This window comes from Carcharodon carcharias, chromosome 12 (genome assembly GCF_017639515.1).
Source record: "Carcharodon carcharias isolate sCarCar2 chromosome 12, sCarCar2.pri, whole genome shotgun sequence".
Classification (NCBI taxonomy): domain Eukaryota; kingdom Metazoa; phylum Chordata; class Chondrichthyes; order Lamniformes; family Lamnidae; genus Carcharodon; species Carcharodon carcharias.
This window is the reverse complement of record NC_054478.1, coordinates 140,314,912-140,337,214: the sequence shown is the minus strand read 5'-3', so window position 1 is coordinate 140,337,214 and position 22,303 is coordinate 140,314,912. Positions and strand designations below refer to the sequence as shown.

Here is a 22,303-nt window from a genome sequence, read left to right as displayed (position 1 = left end):
CAGAGTGCCAGATGAAGAAACGGAAGGAGCTCTGAGGACAAGAGAATGGGCCTGGGAGGGGTATAGACAAATGAAGAACAAAAAAGAGGAAATTAGAAGTGGTGAGCACAGGGACATCTTAAAGCATTTTACAGCCAATTCCTTCCTTAGTTTTCAGATACAGTTACCAGTGTTGGGTGAGCAGCCATTTTGTACATAGCAATAATCCATAAACAACAATCAGATGGATGATTAGCCCATTGAACCATAGAATGATACAGCATAGGAAGCAGCCATTTGGGCCACTGAACTTGTGTTGGCTCTTTGATTTATCAAAGTTAGTCCCACTTCCTTGCTCTTACCCCATATCGCTGCAAACGCTTCCCCTTCGAGCATCCATCCAATTCTGTTCATTATTATTGAATCTGCTTCAAGTATTGCATTCCAGCTGATAAACAAATCGTGAATATATTTTTTCCTTATGTTACTTCTGGTTCTCTTGCCAATCCCCTTAAAATTTGTTGTCTCTGGCTACCAACTCTCCTGCCATTTCTCCTAATTTACTCTATAAAGGTTTTTAACACTCCTATCAAATCTCCCCTGAACCCTCTCTTCTTTAAGAACAAACCCAGTTAATCTAGTCTCTCCACATAGTTAGCCTGTTTTAATCATTTGGTCAAACGATGGAAGTGGTCAGGACACCTGGAAATCTCCCTCCTCTTATCTGATAAACTTCCACGGGATTTTTATGTTCATCCAGAGTCACAGAATGCAACACATCATCGAAAGAAGGCACCTCAGACGATGCAGCACTCCCCACATATGTCCCAACTTGAGGTGAAAGGACACACTGCAGACCCATCATTACCCTCCTTTCTTTCAAAATACTCTTCTCCCTCTCCCCCAAGTAAACTTAAAATTCAAGTAAACTTTACGCTGGGGATTATTATTACACAACTATATTCTCATTCAGGTAAACTATAAATGTAATCAAGTGTGGCTTTCATTTTCAGGCCGGTCGACACTTACTCATCTTGGGCTTAGTTTGCTTCTCCGATGTTTATCTTCTTCAATCATCTTTTCTTTTCTGGCTACAAACTTTCAAGACATTTTGATTAAATTTCTGCTATTCTTTCTCAACTCTCCATCATCAGATCTTATTGACTAGTCATTGCTGCACAGAACTACCAGCTTCCATGTATCTCATTTCAGTCCATGCGCTGTCTCCTGGTCATAGAGCTTTTAAAAGAACTGCTCCTCTGTAATGGTGCATCTGCGCACTTTTTGTCACGCTTTAGCCCTTGTATCCTTTGATGAGATTTAGTTTGATCAGTCGCTCGGTGACATGAAGTCTTATTTCCTCCTATGGCGCTTCGTCAATTGTGCTGGGAATATTATTCTATCTTCATGAAGAGCCTACGTGTGTCTTCATCAAACGTCTTCAAGTTTTTTCTCCGCCCCCCAATCTAAACAACTTTCTCCAATTTCCCATCAGAGTTCAGCTATTTTGTTGACGAGGTGGTGTCTCGGAATCTGTTGGGCCTTGCTAGATTTCCTGAGCTCTGCTCTTGCAAACTGGAGGCCATCATCTGAAACTACCTCACCTGGAATACTATAACGAACAAACTGCGATCACATCTGAATTCCCGTGCACAGCTTTGGCGAGGCTTTATCCAGCTGGACTTACCAGGAGTCACAATTTGCACCAAACGTACTTAAGATTTTAAGTATTTATTGTTTATCTTGAGGTCAGCTTAATATTTACATAATTTCCATCCAACTGACATCCATGAAAAAGTTGTTCTTACAAACTTTTTTTAAAATTCGCTATCTTATTCTTTGCTTCTCTGACGAGAATGTTTTTTGCTGACTAACAAGCATATGAAATCTGCCAAATACATGTCTAACACTTCAGTCTCCCCATACACTGGTCAAGTCAGTTTACAGCCCATTAGTATGATTATTTCACTTAACCTCCTCTTGCAGATGTGTCAAAGGCCATGTGACTGGGACAGCAAAACGTCTGGATTTAACCCCAACATTTAGGATTTGCAGCAATAAAGACCAGGAACCGGGAAGCATTGTAGATTCAATCAACATCAAGTTTCTGCTTGAACGAAGGGTTACTCTTTAAAACAGATTTTGTTGAAGAACATATTGAATTGTATTGGTGTATTGGAACAGAGCGCTAACCCACTCCGCTTTCAGGCAGTATGCATGCAATTCTATTTAAAGACCAAACCAAAACTCTGGAATTTCAGAACTCCTAATAGATGCCAGTAATTGTAATGCTCGGTTCAGTTGAGACTTCTCTGCAGGACAGATGCACGGGGGAACATATGACAACAGCCCAGTGACTGCTGTCTGCACAGAATAAATGAAGACAACCTCACAGTGCAACAGAAGCTGAAGTGAAGGGGAAAAAGTAATATTACTCTGGGGATAAGAACTGGTCTGAACTGAGCATGAAATCTTTCACAGGCCTTTAAAATTAGGAAGGGGTTTGATAAGGTAGACACAGGGAAGATCCACTCGTGAGCTGTCCAAAACACAGGGCCCGAAATGTAAGATGGTCACCAACCAATCCACTAAGGGATTTAGAAGGGGTTTCTTTACCAAGACAATGGTTGGACAATAACAGGCAGGAAAAGAGCTTTGGGTGCTCCGTGTCCTCCGCAATTATAATGCAACAGCTCCGTCTGCAGTGGATGAGCCCTCTAAATAACACTGCTGAAGGGTCCCTTCCAGCCTGCTAGCAACATAGGCGCATTGATCTGAGGAGCCCAATTTCAGACATCAACATCTGAATCAGCAACTTCAACAGTTCAGTCATCTGTCCTGGATGTCCGGAGAGCAGCCTGACTCATATGGCGGGCGGCACACTTCCGCCTTCTAATGCCTGCCCACACATTGGGTCACGTGCCTGAAACACGGGCGTGGGGCCATATCGAATTGGTGGGCAGTTGGCACATCTGACCATTTTCTGATCTGGGATTAAGCTGCAATGTCTCGTGTTTTAAAAGAGCAAAGGGAAGTGCTGATTGGCCTGGCAAATATCACAACATTGCAAAATGTTATTATTTCTATCAGTGCGGATGATTCACTTAGCGTGATTTGAAAAACAAAAAAAGCCCCTAAGAACAGTGAGGTGCTGAAGACTGAAGTCGTATTGTGTCATTACCTGAACAGCAGAGCAAGAATTCAAGAGGTCCCCCCCGCCACCACCCCACAGTATGAACAAAGCAGATGGACTGCCCACAAGCTGCTATCCCACACGGGGGGAGGGGGTAAATGATTTTAGCAAAATCTGCAAACGTCTGCAATAACTTTATTTATTTGTGTAATCACCGAGTTATCTCATGTCTCAAGGCCCAGAATGCAAAAAAAGCCAGCCAGATATGCAAGTGCATGTCAGCAACATGGTGCAAATGGAGCTCAATAATCAAATAGAAAGGTTTTAATTTCACATCAATTCAACCGTTTTGCAACTTCATGATTATAGCCACTCTAGAGAACCCTCAGAAAATCTTTTGGAACAAGATGGACGATCGACTCCTGTGGCATTTCCAGGCCTGGCGTTTTTCTATAAAATGGAAGGAAACTCGTTAACGATGGGGAGCACTGCAGTCGGATTCTGTCGATGGATTGACAAAAAGTATCACAATGCTCTAATCATTAAAATGACAGGATACTAGTTTTATTTATTTTTCCTAGGGATATAAGATGGTCCGAAGTGGGTTTTCTGTTGCTCAGGCCTGATTATCATGGTTAGCAACGATCACAACAGTGACACAAGCTGGCGATATTCTCACCAGCTTTACAGATCACAACACAATAGCGGGATAGGAACTCCCAAAAGTTCCGCTCTCAGGTCAACGGTGAGACCGCCCCAGGATGGCCCGAGCCCTCGACATTACCCTTGCCCACAACCGGTTTTCACTGTTTCTTAACGAGGTGAACAGTGGATTAGATTGAACAGTACAGCTTTAAAGAGAATGGGCCCCACCGCACCCCCCCCCAACCAAGCCCTCAACCCCTGGCTTCTGGGATTTCCGAGCGCCTGTCCATTCAGCCGTCCAATTGCATCCACTGATTTACAGAATAAATAGTTTTAAAAAGAATTTTCAAATCCAAAGCCACATCCAGAAAACGTGGCAACCTGAACTGCAAAGATGAGCAGGGATTTCAGAAAAATATAACACTGGTGACTGGATTCGTTTCCCAATCTTGCAGGAAGTCCGGTGACACTTGGTGGAGATCTGTTGCTGCTGCTGCTGCTGTGCAGTCTCTTCAATGTGCTGTGATACAGTGATTTTTCTAGGAACACTACTTCACATTTAATATGGCACCAGCAGTGGTGTGGCAGGCAAGCCCATCGTCTTTTGATATGACGGGCGTTGGAGCTATGCGGAACACATCACCATGGGAAGTGGCTGACAACAGGTCATATTGGATGTGTGGCCTTGACACGCACAGCACCACCGCCCAGCAAGGTCTGGCTTTCTTTGTTCTCACTTTTAGTGCAGCATTTAAGATCAATATGGACATTCGGGGCACCGGCGAACACCGTCACTGAGGCAGCAGTAGCAGTAAGTAGTCCCGGAGCACGAGGCTCACATATTATAGGCCACATAAATGGGATCAAGCTGATCAGCTAGAAAACCATCCCGAAGGTGCATTCGCTGCTTTTCGCCACGTGAGTTGATGGGAATCACCCCTGGGTCCACCACAACTACCACTCCCACAATTAGATAATGTTCTTCCAAAACAACGTTGGTCACCAAGGCAACCAAGTCCAGTGCTTCCTGCTCAGAACCGTCCAATTCCACCACCACGACAAGCAGGTTGGTCCATGTGAAGACAGCACTGTGGCAGAACAAAAACACAATTATCAGAAAAAGCCACAAATGCAGATTAATGAGCTATACAATGGGGGGAAGATGGTGGTGAAATGGGACCAGGGGGCTTATACTAGTAGGGTTAATGTTAAAATGCTTTGCTAATCTTAAAATAAGCACAGTAGTTATGAGGGTTATTTTCCTAAGCATGATGCGACACTTGATCAAAGGTGGCTCTGGGGATGCTGACTCAGCAGCTAGCAATAACAGCCTGTATAAACATTCTATTCATCATTATACAGAGGAAGGAGGGGGGGAACCGAAGGCCAGGCAAGGCAATTGAGTCACCATGGAAACTGCAGAATAAGGCTGAAGGTTGAGACAACAGGATCATTTGTCGGGCCTACATAACCCAGTTCACTGATAGAATTGTACAATTAAGGATTAATGGCTGCCCAGAAACATTGTAGTGAAAGCAGGAAAATAAGAACTACATAAATATGTGCTGCAAACTTTGTACCGTTGAGAGGCTGCTTGGGTGGCTGAGGTTCTCAGACTCGACAGTGGTCCTTTTTGAGACTACAGCTCCAGGATTAACCCTTGCTGGCTCATGGTCAAACCTCCATTCCTCTTCAGCCCTCAAGTACTCGCTAGCTCCATGTAATGGACTAGGAATCCGTGTGCTGGTTTGTGCATGCTCAAAAGGTTATTGTCTACAAGCTGACTTTATCCCAACACAGGGCCTCAGATATTAACTTTGGACTGTGTCACATCGCCCCTTCCTGGTCCTCTAGTTACACCCTTGACTTTTCTCATGACTCGTGCCACATTTCCGTAACCTGAATCCGCTATATCCATTCAGTTAAACATGGTCTGCTCACCTGGACCCATGCCCAACTATTCTGATCTCCCCCCGACCCCCCAACTTTTTACCTTCCTCAATCCTCTGCTGGACACCCATTCATCCCATCTTTTATTTCTCCCCCTCTCGGATACTTTTCGCTCACAATCCTTTCGCAGCTCATCATTAATTTCCCCACCTATTTACTCTTCCTGCCCTGCCCCAACCTGGACTTCCCCTTGAATAAGCCCTCATCAGTGAGAAAGAATGAGGGGTGCGCATGGTGGAATATTTCCCAAGCAGCACTAAATTGAGCAGTTTAGCTGGAAAGAGCAGCTTTATCATAAACCATGGGTTAGTGGATCGAGCAGCAAGCTGCTTTGTACCAATTAATCATTTTGAATGCTTCATTACTGAGTCTGGTTAATTTATAGTCTGTGTGCCTTACCATTCAGCAATGCTCTTGTGAGATCGAAGCACTGAGGTCTCAATATCAATTGGATGATAACGCATTCCTCTCAACTCTAGAGTCTCGTCCAAGGACCCAACCACATAAAGGGCATCATGGCGTTCTGCAACAGGGGAGAGAAACATCACTTATCAAGAGAAGTCAGCTTTGGTTAAGCTTACAGAAAGAAATGAAAGCATCCTTTTGGAAGGCCAGCCACCCTCACTTCAAATTAATGTAATCAGTCCACATGCCACATTTTACTGCAAGTGCAGGCACATCCTCCACCACCCAATACACCACCACTCTTTTGCAGTTCATTAACTGCTTCCTACATACATTATATCCTTCCAGCAGAAACCACCCCTCCCAGCGACTCCGGCAGAAACCACCCCTCCCAGCGACTCCGGCAGAAACCACCCCTCCCAGCGACCCCGGCAGAAACCACCCCTCCCAGCGACCCCGGCAGAAACCACCCCTCCCAGCGACTCCGGCAGAAACCACCCCTCCCAGCGACCCCGGCAGAAACCACCCCTCCCGGCGACCCCGGCAGAAACCACCCCTCCCAGCGACCCCGGCAGAAACCACCCCTCCCAGTCTCACCTCCGGTTGCGTCAGTCAGCTCCGTCCTGCGAAGAAATCCCAGGTATCCTGTCCGTGCCCACAAGGTTTGTGTGTCCCCAAAACTAAGCTTGGCGTTAAAATGGTCAGCATGCAAGGACTCTTCACCATAAACAGTGTAGTACCCAGTAGCATTGTGAGGGCTACTCACCCAGATCTGTGCAAGGAAAATGTCACAATCAGCAACAAATCATTAGTTCCTCCGTGTTAAACTTCTTACAGAGGTCAATCTTCACTCAAAGTGAGACATGACAAATGTTTTGCTCCTAACTCTACCACCCACTACCCATGTCAAGAAGTGTCTCTTTATACCAATAACAAATGAACTAATTAACAAATAGTAAACACATTAGCAAGGTAACAGCCCCTTAAAGAGGCACTGTGGAAAAAAAAATCAAGACTTTAAAGGAAATTTATTTAAATTAAGGTGCTGTTCCCGGGCTGATGATGCACTCCAGCCCCTGTAGTGTCCACTGGTCACGTAAAGCGTACCAGTGGACACCGCGTGCTCCCTCTCCAGGTACATCCGGGCGTGAACGCAGACACAGAAAAGGGGCAGACAGTCGAGTCTAACAATCCCCTAAACCACCCGCTGCCTGGACGTGTTAATGGCCACCTTGGCCAGGCCCAGGAGCAGGCCAACAAGGTGGTCAAAGGTCAGGGGGAGCGTCTCTTAGCATGTGCACATATATCCAATACATACATTCATCCAATGAATGACCCCACTTGCAGACACAACCTTAATTTATACAATTAACTCTCCAACCCATGAACCAATTTTAATCAGCAGGTAGACAGAATCGGGCAGTTTAATTCATAGCCTCCAACAAAATAAAAAAAAAAAGGGCTGGTGCAACACGACTGATAACAAAACTTTAGTGTAGTGCTGAGATTGTGCTGGATTGATGGAGAGGTGCCATCTTTTGGGTCAGATGCTTCATCAAGCTCTATCTGCCCTCAGGTAGCACTATCTGAAAGGGAGCAGTTAAGTTCTTCCAGTGTCCTGAGCAACATTTATGCCTCAGGAAATACCCCAAAACAGATCGACCTTTCAATCGTTTCACAGTTTGCGGTGGGAATTATTTTGGGCCATGCCTACCTATAGCTCAACGGTAACTGCACTCAACTCCTCCTTCAATACTACGGAGGGGAACAAAAGAATAGGATAATTATGGAAAGGCCCAGGTACAAAGAGACCAGTCTCTGCACTTCAACCAGGTGAAGGAAGACAGTACACAGCAAATGTGTGATTGGGCATGTGGTGGCATAGTGGTATTGTCACTGACTACTTTTCCAGAGCCCCAGGATAACACTCTGGGGTTCGAATCCCACCACAGCAGATGGTGAAATTTTAAGTCAATAAAAAAATCTGGAATTAAAAGTCTGATGGCGCTCGTGAAACCATTGCCGATTGTTGCAAAGACCCATCTGGTTCACTAATGTCCTTTAGGGAAGGAAACCTGCTGTCCTTACCTGGTCTGGCCTACATGTGACTCCAGGTCCACAGCAATGTGGTTGACTCTTAAATGCCCTCTGAACAAGGGAAGTTGGGGATGGACAATAAATGCTGGCCCAGCCAGTGATGTCTGCATCCCATGAACAAATAAAGAAAAACTAGGAATGTAGCCAAAACCAAATGTAGCTTTTCATTCCAGCCTTCAATTACAAAATTCTTTAGAAAACATACCTATTATAGGTTCATTAGCGTGCAATAGATTAAACACACACCAAAAACGCATAATACTGTTGTACTATCACTGAATTAATAAATATTACTAGCAGGATCATTTTCCAACTCTGCATTTTCGAACTTTTGGAAATTAGGGACTAACTGTAGCATCAACTTGCTCTTCCTGATCTCACCTCTCCCAAGTGGGAATCTCCGAGGGGGCCTTTGGTCTCTGGATTAGTAATTATAACCTTAACTCCGGGGAGAATCTGCAAAAGAAAGGAGATTAAAAAGACTGAGCTGAAGATAAATTAGGCAGTTAACTATTTTTGCCGTGAGCTATCACTGATTCAATAGTCCCTTACATCTTTTTTTTTTAAAAAAAATCAGCCAATCGTTAAACAGCCAGAGTTCTGCTTTCATCAAAACTAGAAAAATTTAGAGGTGCTACAGGTTTTGAGCAAGTACAGAGGACAAGAACAGAAATGCTGGAAAAACTCAGCAGATCGAACAGCCTCTGTGGAGACAGAAACAGAGTTAATGTTTTCCGTCCGTATGACTCTTAAGTCAGACAGACTCGAAACGTCAACTCTGTTTCTCTCTCCACAGAGGCTGTTAGACCTGCTGAGTTTTTCCATCATTTTCTGTTTTGTTTCAGACTTCCAGCATCCGCAGTTATTTTGCTTTTGTATTACAGAGGACAAGGCTTGCTTAAAACCTGCTACATCTCCAACATTACCCAGTTCTGCTGAAGAAAGGTTATCGACTAGAGAAGTTAACTCTCTCTGTCTCTCCACAGATTCTGTCCTCCCGCTGAGTATTTCCAGCATTTTCTGTTTTTATTTCAGTTTTCCAGCATCCACAATATTTTGCTTTTACAGAATTTGAGACATGGCCAACCGTTAAGGGAACAAAGAACCTGAGAGTCTAGCTGCTACAGAACACGTGTAAGACTCCCCATATATATAAGTGGTATAATGTTCACAGGACCACGTAAAGAGTACAAATGTCCAACATTTGGGCAGGTCAACAAGCTGGAGTTGGTTTGGTGAATCCAAACTGGCCTTCCTTCCTGCTAACCTGCAAATAGAGCATTGTACACCCTCTTCCTTTTCACTACATTACATGATGCTACAATTAGGATTCAATGCAGCTTCCCCAACTTTAACTTTTCTAGGACCTTAGAGCACTTTTCCTCCCTCAGTCTTTCCTTTATTCTGCACTCTCAGCTTTTGAAAAGAACTTAAAAGTCAGCGTCAACGAATCACTGTTTCCTGTTTTACTTGGTCTTCTCCTTACGCCTCAGTGACATGTAACGTGATGAACCTCGGCTCTTCACAGATAAAACATTTCATCTCCTGATGCAAACGGAAGGAAAATTTTAACCTTCCCAGTATTACTGAGTCCAATTTTAACCACATGCAAGCCCACCAGCAGTTTGGTTCAAGATATTACAAAATTAATTTTCACACCTGTTGTTCAAACTAGAGGATCCTGCTTAATCTCTAATGATACCTGGCTGATCAGCAACCTTCTTGAAACCTTTTTGAAAGCTCTTCTCCCCCATCTTTTGTGTACTTGATCCACTTACCTTTCCCGATTCCATCAGCGGAAGGCTATGTGGGGAGCCCCTCTCCACCAAACGTACCCTGCAAGCAGAGAAATTAGTTTTTTTTTAAAAATCCATACAGTTAAAAAAATCATGTGCAACTGATGCACATTGTGCATAACCCCCTACCCTCCAAGTTCAAAATTCTCACAGATTGGGAACTTCACTTTAAGAATGAGCTACCTTTGAAATGGTCTCACTTTTCAAATATAGGTTATGCAGCATGTGCAAGGGAGGGAAGTGAAGGACAGTCCTGTCTCTTTGAAACTTTACACTACCACTTACATTTATATAGCACTCATGCTACTTAACAACAAAGCCTATGGGCCACTTCCACCTTCTCATCAACCGAAACGTTTTCGAAGGCTTAAGTGTCAAGCTGAAGAACAGAATGGTCCTCCACATACTAACTGACTCTATCACAGTACAGTGATTTGAAGTGGTTACTGTAATTTTATCTCAAGACTCACAATAGGAAATTCCATACCAGAAAACAAATCTACCTTTACAAGGAGACTGAAAACATAACACTTCCTGAAGGATTGCCCCTTGTAGTAACTTTGCAAGTGCAATCCGGTACAATAGTCTCATGAGGTACTCTGGTAGAACAAACCATCAGTTTCCTGAAGCAAAACACATTATTGAACCTAATTTGCAAGACACTTAATACTGCGTTGAACGTTTGATTTTCACAAAATGAGTTAACCTTTTAGTCTGCGCATGTAGGAAAAAAAGCCCTGATGTAACAATTTTCACAAGGTCTTTTAAGATAATAAGATGTCTCAAGTTGCTTCACAGGGGCATTATCAGACACAATCCAACACCAAGGTAGATAAAGAGCTATTAGGACAGGTGACCAAATCGAATCCAGGTTCATCTCACATGATGAAGGTGCCAGACAAAGAATTTTCATTCTTATTTCACAAGAAAATTGCAATTCCTCTACCAAAGAGAAGAGTAATACTGAAAAGGGAGACATGCTGTCGAAGCTTTGTGTCTTGCACTCATCAGGACAGATTTGTAAGAATACCAAATCAAAGGGAACAACAACACATACTGTATGATGAAAGGGCGCTGTTGTTGCCAATCAGATCCTCTTCTCAACCAATCAGCACTCTTTCCTCATGCAGTAGAAATTGCTGTTCTGTTTGATTTGGTACTCTTGCGGATCTGTCCTGATGAGTGCAAGATGAAAAGATTCGACAGTATGTCTCTTTTTTTTCAGCAATACTCGGGTTCTGTACTACCAAACAACTACAAGGAAAGAATTTTGTACGAACTTCATGGGCAGCCACAAGATGGGCAAAATCCACCATAAATATGGTGTTTATGTTTCAAATTGATGCAGCAAGGAACTTGGCTATTTCTTTAGCAGTAGCCGTTTTTGTACAATGTTGAGATAAGGGGGAGAGAGAATTTCAGACTTTCCAACTTGGGCAAAGCTGCAACGCAGCACATGGTTCTCTGAATTTATGGAGGCTCTATGTTGATATCCCTGTTGCTGCTACATTTTGCAGTGGAAGGTGCTTCCAGCACTGCAGGAGGTCATTCCACAGTTATCTTAGTCTCAGAGATCTCATAGTAAGGGACAAGAGTACACCTGTTATTTACTTGAATGTTATTCAATTAATAGGAACACAGCAAGGCTTCTCGGAGTTAGTGCTTTAAAATCATCTAATCAAGTTGACATATACCAGAAATAGCCCATACCATGGAACATTCAAAATTACAGAGCTGTCAAAGCTCTATTTATACATTCAGGATCCTTGCAAGGCAATGTTTAGACATTCAGTGCTAGATACATCATCAGAGCAGCTTGTGTATGCAGGATGACAAATCTCTTAATTTGCTATTATATTTAGCAGGTTTGAATAAAGGCAGAGACCAACTCTATCTCTGATTTCTTGTCAACATTTGTCCACTGAAATATATTAAAGGGGCCATATCTACGCAATAGACTTGACTGAGATGAGGAGCAACTTCTTCACTCAAGCCGATTGCGAATCTTTGGACTTAAACACGAGAGGGTTGTGGATGCGCCATTGTTGAGTATACAGCATTCAAGGTTAAGATAAACAGATTTTTGGCCTCTCAGGGAATCAAGGCATTTGGGGAGTGGGTGGGAAGGTGGAGTTAAGGCAGAAGATCGGCCGTGATCATGTTGCGTGGCGGAGCAAGCTGGACAGACCGTATGGTCTTCTCCTGCGCCTATGCCTTATGTTAAGAACACAATGGCATATGTGGTCTTCTGGAACACAAAGGGAAATTTAAGTTCACTTTAATCTTTGGGGAAAGTTTTGAAAAATTTGTACACTGTCTTTTAAGGAAGGTTCAGAGGAGGTTTACTAGATTGATACCTGCAATGAGCGGGTTGTTTAATGGAGGGTAGGTTGGACAGGATGGGCTTGTTTTCACTGGAGTTTAGGAGAGTGAGGGGTAACTTGAGTGAAGTACACAAGATCCTGAATGATCTTGACAAGGTGGACGTGCAAAGGATGTTTCCTCTTGTGGGTGAGTCCAGAACTAGGGGCACTTTTTTAAAATTAGGGGGTCACCCTTATAGGACAGAGATGAGGAGAAATTTTTTCTCAAAGATTGTGCGACTTTGGAACTCAGTCTCAGAAGGTGGAAGCGAGGTCACTTAATATTTTTAAGGCAAAAGGTAGATTGATTCCCCTGCCTAACAAGAGTCTAAGGTTATTGGGGGTGGATGAGAATGTGGAAATCAAAACACAAACAGATCAGCCATGATCTTAATGAATGGCACTGCAGGTTCGAAGGGCTGAATGGCCAACTTCTGCTCCTATTTCGAATGTTCATATGTACAGCAACTTCGAGGTAGAAATCCCAATCAAACTCTGGATGTGTGTTTAGAGTAAATGAGCCAATATTTTCATTAAAATAGTGCACTGAAGAATTTCATACGGGCACCAGGAAGGCAAATTCTGCTTTTTATGTGCAAAGATGTCAATTAGATCTTAACCGCCTCTCCCATTTTCTGAGACAGTAGGTGCTGGTTAAAGAGGATGGCTGCACTTGGACTACTGGGAGTGGTGGTGGTGCAGCCTGGTGTTTGGAGTGGGAATTCACCACCAGTACACGGTCAGCAGAGTGGTCTGCACGACCAGGATCTAGCAAAACATTCGCTGCCACGGTCCTGGGCCATTAGAACCATCGCCTCGAGCCATATTTTCCTTTCCCCCACCTCACCCCCCGTTGTTCTTCTGTCACCATTTAAACCTCCTCTAGACCCATCCTTTGTTTCTTTACTCGTCCCATCACCACTCCCACGTGCCTTCCATTATCAGTCCTTTTGTCATTTAATCACTCCTGCCCTCCACCCGATCACAGACCTCACCCTTCTGTTTATTTTTCCCCTTCTCCCACTCCCCCAGCTCTATCTTTTCCAGATCATGCTTAAAGATTGTTAAACTCTAAATTCTGGTACTGATGAAAGGTCATCAATCTGAAACATAACAGTGTTTCTCTTTTCACAGAAACCATCTGACCTGGTGAATGTTTAACAGCACTTTTAAAAAAAAATGTCAGATTTCCAGCATCCAGAGCATTTTGCTCTTCTTCAATAAGTAGTCACATGATCATACTGCACTGCAGCACTTCTTGCTCCCAGAGGAGATGGAATATTAAATGGAGAACGTACCAGCTGAAGCAAGGTGTAGCACAGAACAGAAATATTAATTACTTTGCCTCGATATTTACCAGGGAAACTAACATGGTGGACATGACATTAAAAGATATATTAAAGATACAAAGACAAGTTCTTTTCAAATTTAATCATTCATGGGATGTGGCCACACTGGCTAGGCCAGCATTTATTGTCTATCTCTAACTCTCCTTGAGAAGGTGGTGGCGAGCTGCTGCAGCCCCACACGGTGTAGGTGCGCGCACACTTGGGGAAAGAGCTAAAAAATAAACTCAAGCAATTGGTCTATATTTCCCTATCAGGGGTAGGTAAGACAATGGAATCCTTACTTGAATATTTAATAGAAAAGCATCTCAACACCGAAAATATGATAAATAGCATGAAAAAAAAGGAAGGTTGTGTTTCACCAACTTAACTGAATTCTTTGGAATAACAGAAAGGAAAGAAAGGGTAACATATTAGATTTCCAAAAAGCATTCAATAAGATTCTGTGTAACAGATCCATGACCAAGGTCAGAGAATGTGGAATCAGGAGGCAAGCTGCAGCATGGATAGCAAGCTGATTACAAAACAGAGGGTAGGGAGTTTAAGATAGTTACTTAGATTGGCAACAAGGTTGGAAGTGGTGTACCACAAGGATTGGTGAATTGATTGGGGGCTATAGATAATACAGAAGGACATTAATAAACTTGCCAAATAGAAAACTAACTTAAATATAGACAGGTACCAGGTCATACATTTGGACAGGAAGAACAAGGAGGCCACATACTCTTTAGAAAATGTGTGCCTAAATGAGGTAAAGGGATCACAGATAACCAAAGCACTGAAAGTAATGATACAGGCTAATAAGCCCATAAAAAGCAATCAAAACTATGGCATTCATTTCTAGAAGGGGAGAATTGAAAAGCAGACGAGTTATGTTGAGCTTGTGTAGAACCTTGGTTAGGCCACACTAGAGCAGTGAACAGCTCTAATCTCTATTTTATAAAAAGCATGCAGAGACACTGCAGAATATGAAAAAAAGACTTACAAGGATGGTACCAGAACTGTGATGATATATGGATCAGGAATGATTCAACATGTTGCAAAAGAGATAAATGAGAAGTGACCTGGTAGAAGTCTTTAAGATTATATAAGGATTCTGATCGGATAGACAGAGTCGAGGTCTCCATTTGCATTTGAGAGCAGGATTAGGGGCAATAAATGTAAAATGGTCACCCACCAATGAATCGAAAAGGGAAAAAAGAGAAATTTCTTTACCCAGAGAATGACAGGAATGTGGAACTCACAGCTACAAGGATTAATTAAGGTGAATAACAGAGATGTATTTAAGGGGAAACTAGTTAACCACATGAGGGACAAAGCAACAGACTGATATGCTGATTGAGCTAGGTGATAAGAGGCTCATATGGAGTGCAATCGCCACCATGGATCTATTGCGCCAAACATAATATTTCTATGCTGTAACTATTCTTTATTTTTTTGCCAAGTCACTCGAAAGCAAATTTTTCATCTTGGATACGCTGTTGAGTAAAGGCAGTAATTGGATACACCATACTTCCCTAGGCCTAGATGGGTGATGTAAGGAGGTAATAAATTTTATGAGGAGTTGCCAATAAAAATTAGTCCAAAAGGAACGGTTTAGGCATACCTGTCATGCCGGAGGGCTCGCATATCCACAAATACTGTGGTTGGATCTGGCCCAGATGTTCCCTAGGAAACAAAGGCATTGACGTTAACAGTAGAAATGTCAGATGAACAAAGGTTACGCAGCCACTACTTTACGTTGCTTAAATAAATGGAACTTCACAACACTTCTCAGAAATAGGCCTGTAACATTGTGTCCTGCCAGATCTACAGATACCAGAAATAGCTTTCGCCACAAAACATTGAAAATTACAGAGCATTATTTATACATTCAGGATAACACATCCTTAAAAGCATAATTACACATTCAGCATTAGAGGTGTTACCAAAACCGATTACACACTCAGGATTACAAATCTCTTCAATTTAGAAATTATTTCTTGAACAACAAACAAGGATCAACTCTCGAATCGGCCTCTAGCTAAGATTGTCTTTTGCTTCCTTGCTTGAAAATTGGTAAGAGTGAATGCTGTTGTGCAGCAGGAGGGATCTAGCACCTTGCTGTGTCTAGAATGTTATTTGTAAATCTGGGTAAAAATAATAGAACTTTTACCAGTGGAAAAACAGTCCTGAAGAATCAATTAAAGAGGAAAGAGAGTGAGAGAGACGGGCACAGACACCACTGATAGATTTCTGCAGCAGATTTAATAGGGACTTGGAATAGGATTTTATTCCTGGCCTAATCAGATAGTACAACAGTCTTCTGGGCTGTGTTGTACATAAGTGAGACTGAAATGTTTACCAGCTTGCCATGAAACTTGCAGTCTAATACAACAGTACTTTTGCACCTTTTATCTGATCTAAGAGGATTGGTCCTAACTCTGCACTACAGGGGGAACAGAAAACCAGCTGGGGACTTAGTACCAGACCACACTGAATGCTCAAATCAAGGCTGTATTAATCAAGTTAGGGGAAAGTGTCATCCAACCATCCTTTTGGCCACACTTTTTTTCATGGTCCTGGGAATAAAGGGGGAAAGAGGAGTTTTGCATTCTCACTCCAAAACAATACTGATACTTGATCACGAATACATACTGTGAATGTTGGGAATCTAAATTACTTGGTGCTCCCCTAAGCTCTGCTGGAATCCTGTTCTGTCCAAGTTTATATCAGTGATACAGCTACTTTAATGTCCGGTAATAACCATGACAAAGTGCTGTGAGAAAATATTTTAAGGCAGCAAACTGTGCTCCAGCATCTAGTACTCATCAGTGGAAACTCTTGGACAACAGGACAGCAGGTTATTTATTGAAATGTAGTTCAAATTGGCATCTGCCCTGAGACTTCATTCACACAGTAGAATAAGAATTGTAATCAAGTGCAAACATTAATAGCTTGTGTCTTAACTAGGCTAAATCTACACTAAAAAAACAATTTAACCCAATGCCACTGTCTGTACTCTTAAGCCATATCAGTTAGCTACATATTGCCAAGTCGTTTTTTCATGAAATTTAACTTATTTCTTGATTACTAATTTTTTCAGATATTTAAATATAGTAGTGATTCTTAGCTCTGTCAGTTTAAGATAAATGTAAGTTTAAGATTTTGCTAGTTGGACAAGGAAAGGACCTTGGGCAAAATAAAACACAAAATTACCTGCTCAGCCAGCTTGCCCAGCCTGTGTGGCTGAGAGTGCGAGGGAGGAGGAAGCGAGGAATGGAGATGGCACAGGTCAGCCCAGAGAGAGGAAGGGACAGCCAGATTTAAAGAGAGAGAAGCATAAGCAAGAGACAAGAGACAAACAGAAACAGCAAAACAGTTACTGGAGACACTGGAACAGCCATTAGCAAAGTCACTCTGCTGCTATAATACAAGGACCTCAGGAAAAATATATACAAAAGCACAGCCCATATTTAAATCACTGCTTTAGTACAGGGCACCTTAACAAAGCATTGAGAAAGGCATGATGGTTTAAACAGTTTCATACATCAGAAAATAAAACCTGTCCATCGGTTCTTCTTCTTACACTGTTCGCATTCTCAATTTATATCAGCCAAAGTCTAAACATAGTCCAAACCAAGAATGCAGTTTGGGACCTTCCTCCAAAGTGTTACTACACAGGGGTAGGCCTCCAAAATGCTAAACGAGTCCCTTCATTAGTGCAATGTGGGAATGGGACTGTAAAGTCACACTGCCATTGTGTTAACTCGATTGCTCCTGTCTTTTTTTTGAGAGGTGGGATGGTGGCAGTGTTAGGACCATTTTGCACTGGATAGGCCCTCAGAAAACAACACAGCTTTGGATCAGTCAGTCAGGTCAGATGGCTGATACCATACCCGACAGCGCAAACCGTTTTACTACAGATTTATCTCTTGCAACTTACTGGTTACACAATTCTTGACATCACCATCAAACTTGCAATATTGGGCTTTCTGATGGCAGCAAGGAAGCTTGGGGTGGGTGAGCATTCCTCTCTAAATAGGAGACTGTGTCAAAAGTACAGGCAAAGAGGAGATTACAGCTCATTGAAAGGAAAAGCTATTCCAATATGTTCTCAACTTATATTTAATTTACAGGATGAAATTCTCACCTGTAAGCAGATGGCCACATTGACCCTGCAGCCAAAGGTTGTACTGACAGCCCTCAGAGATAATCCAAGGTCCTTAAATAACTTGGAGAAGGATTGTGTAAGCGCTATTCGTGGCCGCTCCTCTGCGACCACCATACATGTCCGAACACAGGACAGATTCACACCTTTAGCCTAAAGAAAGAAAATATGCTTACACGCAGATCCCAGTGCACACAATGACAAAAAAGATAAAAGGATATCATTCCTTAGGTTTTAAAAACAGAAGCCAAAGTAGTTTCACTAGACACTTATCGCAAGATGTGCCATTTAAGTTCAAGTAGTCCTGAACCTTGATAAGGAGGAACATGATTTGAAGAAAAAGAAAATTGCCATCAAGTTGCCACAGCATCTTCAAGTATGGGGAGATGGTGGTGTTGTGGTAATATCACTGAGCTGGTAATCCAGAGGCCCAGGTTAATGCTCTGGGCACACGGGTTCAAATCCTATCACAGCAGCTGGTGGAATTTGAATTCAATTAATGAATCTGGAATATAAAGCTAGTTTCAGTAATGGTGACCATGACAAGAATTACCAATTGTTCTTTTTAAAAAAAAACTCCAGTTGGTTCACTAATGTGCTTTATGGAGGACATTCTGCGATCCATACCCAGTCTCAACCCCTTTAAGGAAGGAAATCTGCCATCCTTATCTGGTCTGTGCCCTACATGTGACTCCAGGCCCATAGCTATGTGATTGACTCTTAACTGCCCTCGGAAACGGCTGAGCAAGCCGTTCAATTCAAAGGCAATTAGGGATGGGCAACAAATGTCTTGCCACTGACGCCCACATCCCATGAAAGAATAAAGACAAAAAAAAATGACTCAGTCACACAGCACAATTCCTTAGATAAATTCCAGATACACGATTGACTCTTACCTTCAGTGCATCTGTTTGTGCACCAAGTCCTTTGGTGCACATCTCCATTACAGAGTAGGAACAGAAAGTTACACGCACTTTGTATTGACTAACTACAGACAGCCAGAGGGAGACATTACTCTCCAATTCAAGTGGAGGGACCAGGATGGACTGATGACCCGAATAAACACTGGGAAGAGAGAACAACAGATGTTTGGCCATTATGAAAATGTGTATCTGGCGTCTCTCATAGTCCAACATTGTGCAGAGTGCTTACATTTAAACAGTTCACCAAAGAAATGCTCAAAAAAAAAATCAACGTTCAAAAGTATAAATATAGTTTGTGTGGGTAAAAAGTGTCCTAAAAGTAAATCAAGATACTACTTAACCTGACAACTCATTGACCCAAGTAATGGTTTCTAAACCTCAAAGCAATACTAATCATTCAAACGTACCCGCCACCAAGTTAAAGAATTGAAAATCTGTTCAGTGATGTGAGATGCCCAGTAGCATGAAAGTTCAACACGTTCAAAATACAGATGAAGATTGTGACATTTCAGTGTTCAGAAATGTACAAATGACTCATGATTATTCCCAGCATGCTTGCTTAGGAAGTTGTTTGATGAAAGGGACATGTAACGTTTGGTTTTAAACTAATAAAGGTGACAAAATTTGCATTCAGAGATATGAGCATGAACAAATGTAAATATCATTCACTTCCAAAATAAATTGCCAGGAGATTATAAACAATAGTTCAGTCTGTGCCAACAATGCTCCCCAGAACTTAAACCAGTACTGTTATTTATTCATTCAGGTGAAAACGTAGATGATATCCTGCCATAGTTATAAGGTCTACTTTCAATCCTCTTTATCTCATACAGTCTCTTCCAGAAAAGTGAAGGTCTAAAATTCCTGGCAGTATTATTTCTAGCTGTCACAACAGCAGAAATCTCTTCACTAGTCTCCGAGAGTCGAGCATTTCGGGAGAGCGATGTCGTGCTCTTTAAAGGGCTTTCTCTTAACTGATTCTTCTCGTGCCATGCAAAGTTGGGTGAGTGACCTGTCACCAGACCTTTGCTCATGTCATTTTAAAATTAGTTCACATAATTATATCTCTCAGTTTCTGCTCCATCCCTGTGGGGTGCTGACTATTTGGCACCCCACTTCCCCACTTCTCTCAGCAGTGCGGAAGGAACCAGGAACTCGGATGCAAAAGATTGCGAGCTTGAACTCACTCTAGTATTCTCAACTTTCACAGGTTAACTCACCAATATGCTGTGTCACCCTATGAAATCCTGCCATGTCTTTATAACAGAGAAAAAAAATCTTTGCATATGGTATAAACACCACACAAAACTTGTGGTTTACAATATATTTCTGAACCTAAAATTTTTTCCTGACTTGGGTTAGGATTGATCATAAACACTGGTAAATAATGATCACAGTTCCATACCATTGATATGCGTCTACTGCAGCAGGATGTGGTGTATCACAAGGTGGCATTGTGGTTTGAATTCGGATTTCTGTTTTGCTCATTTAGGACTGCATACCTGACAGACATAGCTTTAATGATGCTGTCTCTGTCTCACACTTACTGTCATTTATTAAGTTAAATAGGTGGTTGCAGGCACCTCCAGTCTCTGGCATTGGTACACATTGGTGAATTATGCAACTACCATAGAGGGATTGAGTTCCTGCAGTTCAATTTGTGTCATTAGGATTGATGAGTTTTAGGAACAATGGTCTTACCTGCAGAGGCACCAGAGAGCAAAACCAAGGCCGCAGTAGGGGTCAAGGCAAACTGCAATCTGTCGGGAAGGGTATAGCTCACACTGCAACTTGATAGAACGACACATGGCACTCGTTGCTTCATGGGACATCTATTGCCAACAATTGAACAATATTCAAAGTGAAGAGCTATCCATCTAGATTTCCCTCTTCCCCAAAGTAAATCACAAAGTTAAAGCCAGTGCAGCCCACAGTTAAAGCCAGTGCAGTCCACAGTTAAAGCCAGTGCAGTCCACAGTTAAAGCCAGTGCAGCCCACAGTTATGCTGAGATTTTATCATAGAACATTTAATATGCTTGTGTCAATTTCCTGTCCGCCATTTTGAAGACATGAACCTATTTATTACAACATATGAACTCCTCAGTTGTAACAGCAAACAAAGGAACTGGTTAGGAATGCTTTAAGTATTTCTATGATATCATCATACAGGCTTACAGGTACTAATTTAATGCAGACTAAAGCTGCATTGCTATGATGGAGCCACGTGATAATAATGGTTTTATGAAGTAAGTTTTACGGGCAGTCGATGCAGTCCAGCAGCCGTGTGTCAACTGTGCTTCAGTTGGGAGCACACTCACACAGGTTAGGAGGTCATGGGTTAAAGGCCCACTCAAAATCTAGGCTGACGCTCCACTACAGGACTGAAGAGTGTTGAATTGTCAGAGGTGCCACCTTTTAGGTGATATGTTAAACTAAGGGCCCATCGGGCATACGTAAACGGTGGCGCTATTCAATGGAGACCAGGGGAGTTCTCCCTGGTGTCCTGTCCAAAAGTTTCCGCTCAGCCAACAGCACTATCCGGTTTGTTATCCAGATCATGATGACATTGCTATGAGAACTACATTTACAACTGTGACTACACCTCAAAAAATACTTAATTGGCTGTGAAGCAGTGTGGGGTGTTCTACTGTTGAGAAAGGCACTACATAAATGAAAAAGTTTCTTTCTTACTCAAGCAGTTACTGTTTATGATGATGGATTTAGGCAATTTTACCACTTGAAATTCATAGTGCTACCCGACATAAAGAAATGTGCCTTCACTGTACTTGAGTCTTGAGAAATGGGAAGGCTTCACACGTGCCCACTTGCTAGAGGTGTGACGATAGTTCTACCCATTTCAGCCTCCTCACCAAAACCCAGACTGGGAGCAGGCTCAATCTACTCCTGTAATGCCCGTCACCTAACCCCATCTACTGAATTCCCAATGAAAAACATTTACACAGTGAGGGGCATGGGAAAGTCAAATTGTGCTGTGCAGTTTGCAGATTGTTATAATTGTCAGAGCTGCCTCAGTTAGCGTGTGCAGCTATCCAAAGGAAAGACTCCATACCTTCACTCCTGCAAGGATTCCAGTAGTGGATACGCTGAAGTCCAAGTACGCCAACATTTCAGGTGTTGGTGCTTTGTATATTTGGGGAGGCTTCTTTCGGGGCAAGTCATCTAATTGAAATACAAATGTCAAGAATCAATTATTAAACATTATTAATACAAATCATTAAAGCATGAGTCTTAAACTCACCAAAAAAAAGTTAAGCAGTTTTATTTCCCACATAATTGTTTCCTCATTCAATAATTCTATACTCACTTCCTACAAGAGGTAAATAGTCATGGGTTGGATCAGATTAATGTACTTAAATAGGGTGCAATTTACAAGGTTCACATCTGCCCTTGATATTTTTAGGTATAGCAGGGCTGGCAACTTTTATTAAGTTGTCAGAGAACCTTGCAATGAGCAGTGGGTTGAATATCTAGTTATTTTATAGTGTGACATGAGGC

General features: G+C 42.3%; 1 protein-coding gene across 4 annotated transcripts in view; it reads right to left on the bottom strand.

Moving 5' to 3' along the window:
• Nucleotides 1–1,694: 1,694 nt before the first annotated feature.
• dip2a (disco-interacting protein 2 homolog A) overlaps nucleotides 1,695–22,303 on the bottom strand; it is a 216,143-nt gene continuing 195,534 nt past the window's right edge. Inside the window, exons 29-39 of one of the 4 annotated variants that reach the window (XR_005944546.1) lie at nucleotides 21,858–21,967; nucleotides 20,489–20,619; nucleotides 18,761–18,929; nucleotides 17,847–18,017; nucleotides 15,321–15,382; nucleotides 9,988–10,045; nucleotides 8,591–8,665; nucleotides 6,710–6,884; nucleotides 6,107–6,230; nucleotides 4,139–4,845; nucleotides 1,695–3,562 (exon numbers count right to left, since the gene is read on the bottom strand). Coding sequence is in view for 2 of the 4 variants with exons in the window: in XM_041200489.1 (XP_041056423.1) it covers nucleotides 4,593–4,845; nucleotides 6,107–6,230; nucleotides 6,710–6,884; nucleotides 8,591–8,665; nucleotides 9,988–10,045; nucleotides 15,321–15,382; nucleotides 17,847–18,017; nucleotides 18,761–18,929; nucleotides 20,489–20,619; nucleotides 21,858–21,967 (1,328 nt within the window). In the remaining 2 variants the exon portion in view is untranslated. Of the gene's footprint in view, nucleotides 4,846–6,106; nucleotides 6,231–6,709; nucleotides 6,885–8,590; nucleotides 8,666–9,987; nucleotides 10,046–15,320; nucleotides 15,383–17,846; nucleotides 18,018–18,760; nucleotides 18,930–20,488; nucleotides 20,620–21,857; nucleotides 21,968–22,303 lie in introns of those variants that run through there. The other 3 variants (XM_041200489.1, XM_041200490.1, XR_005944547.1) reach the window with 3 other exon arrangements.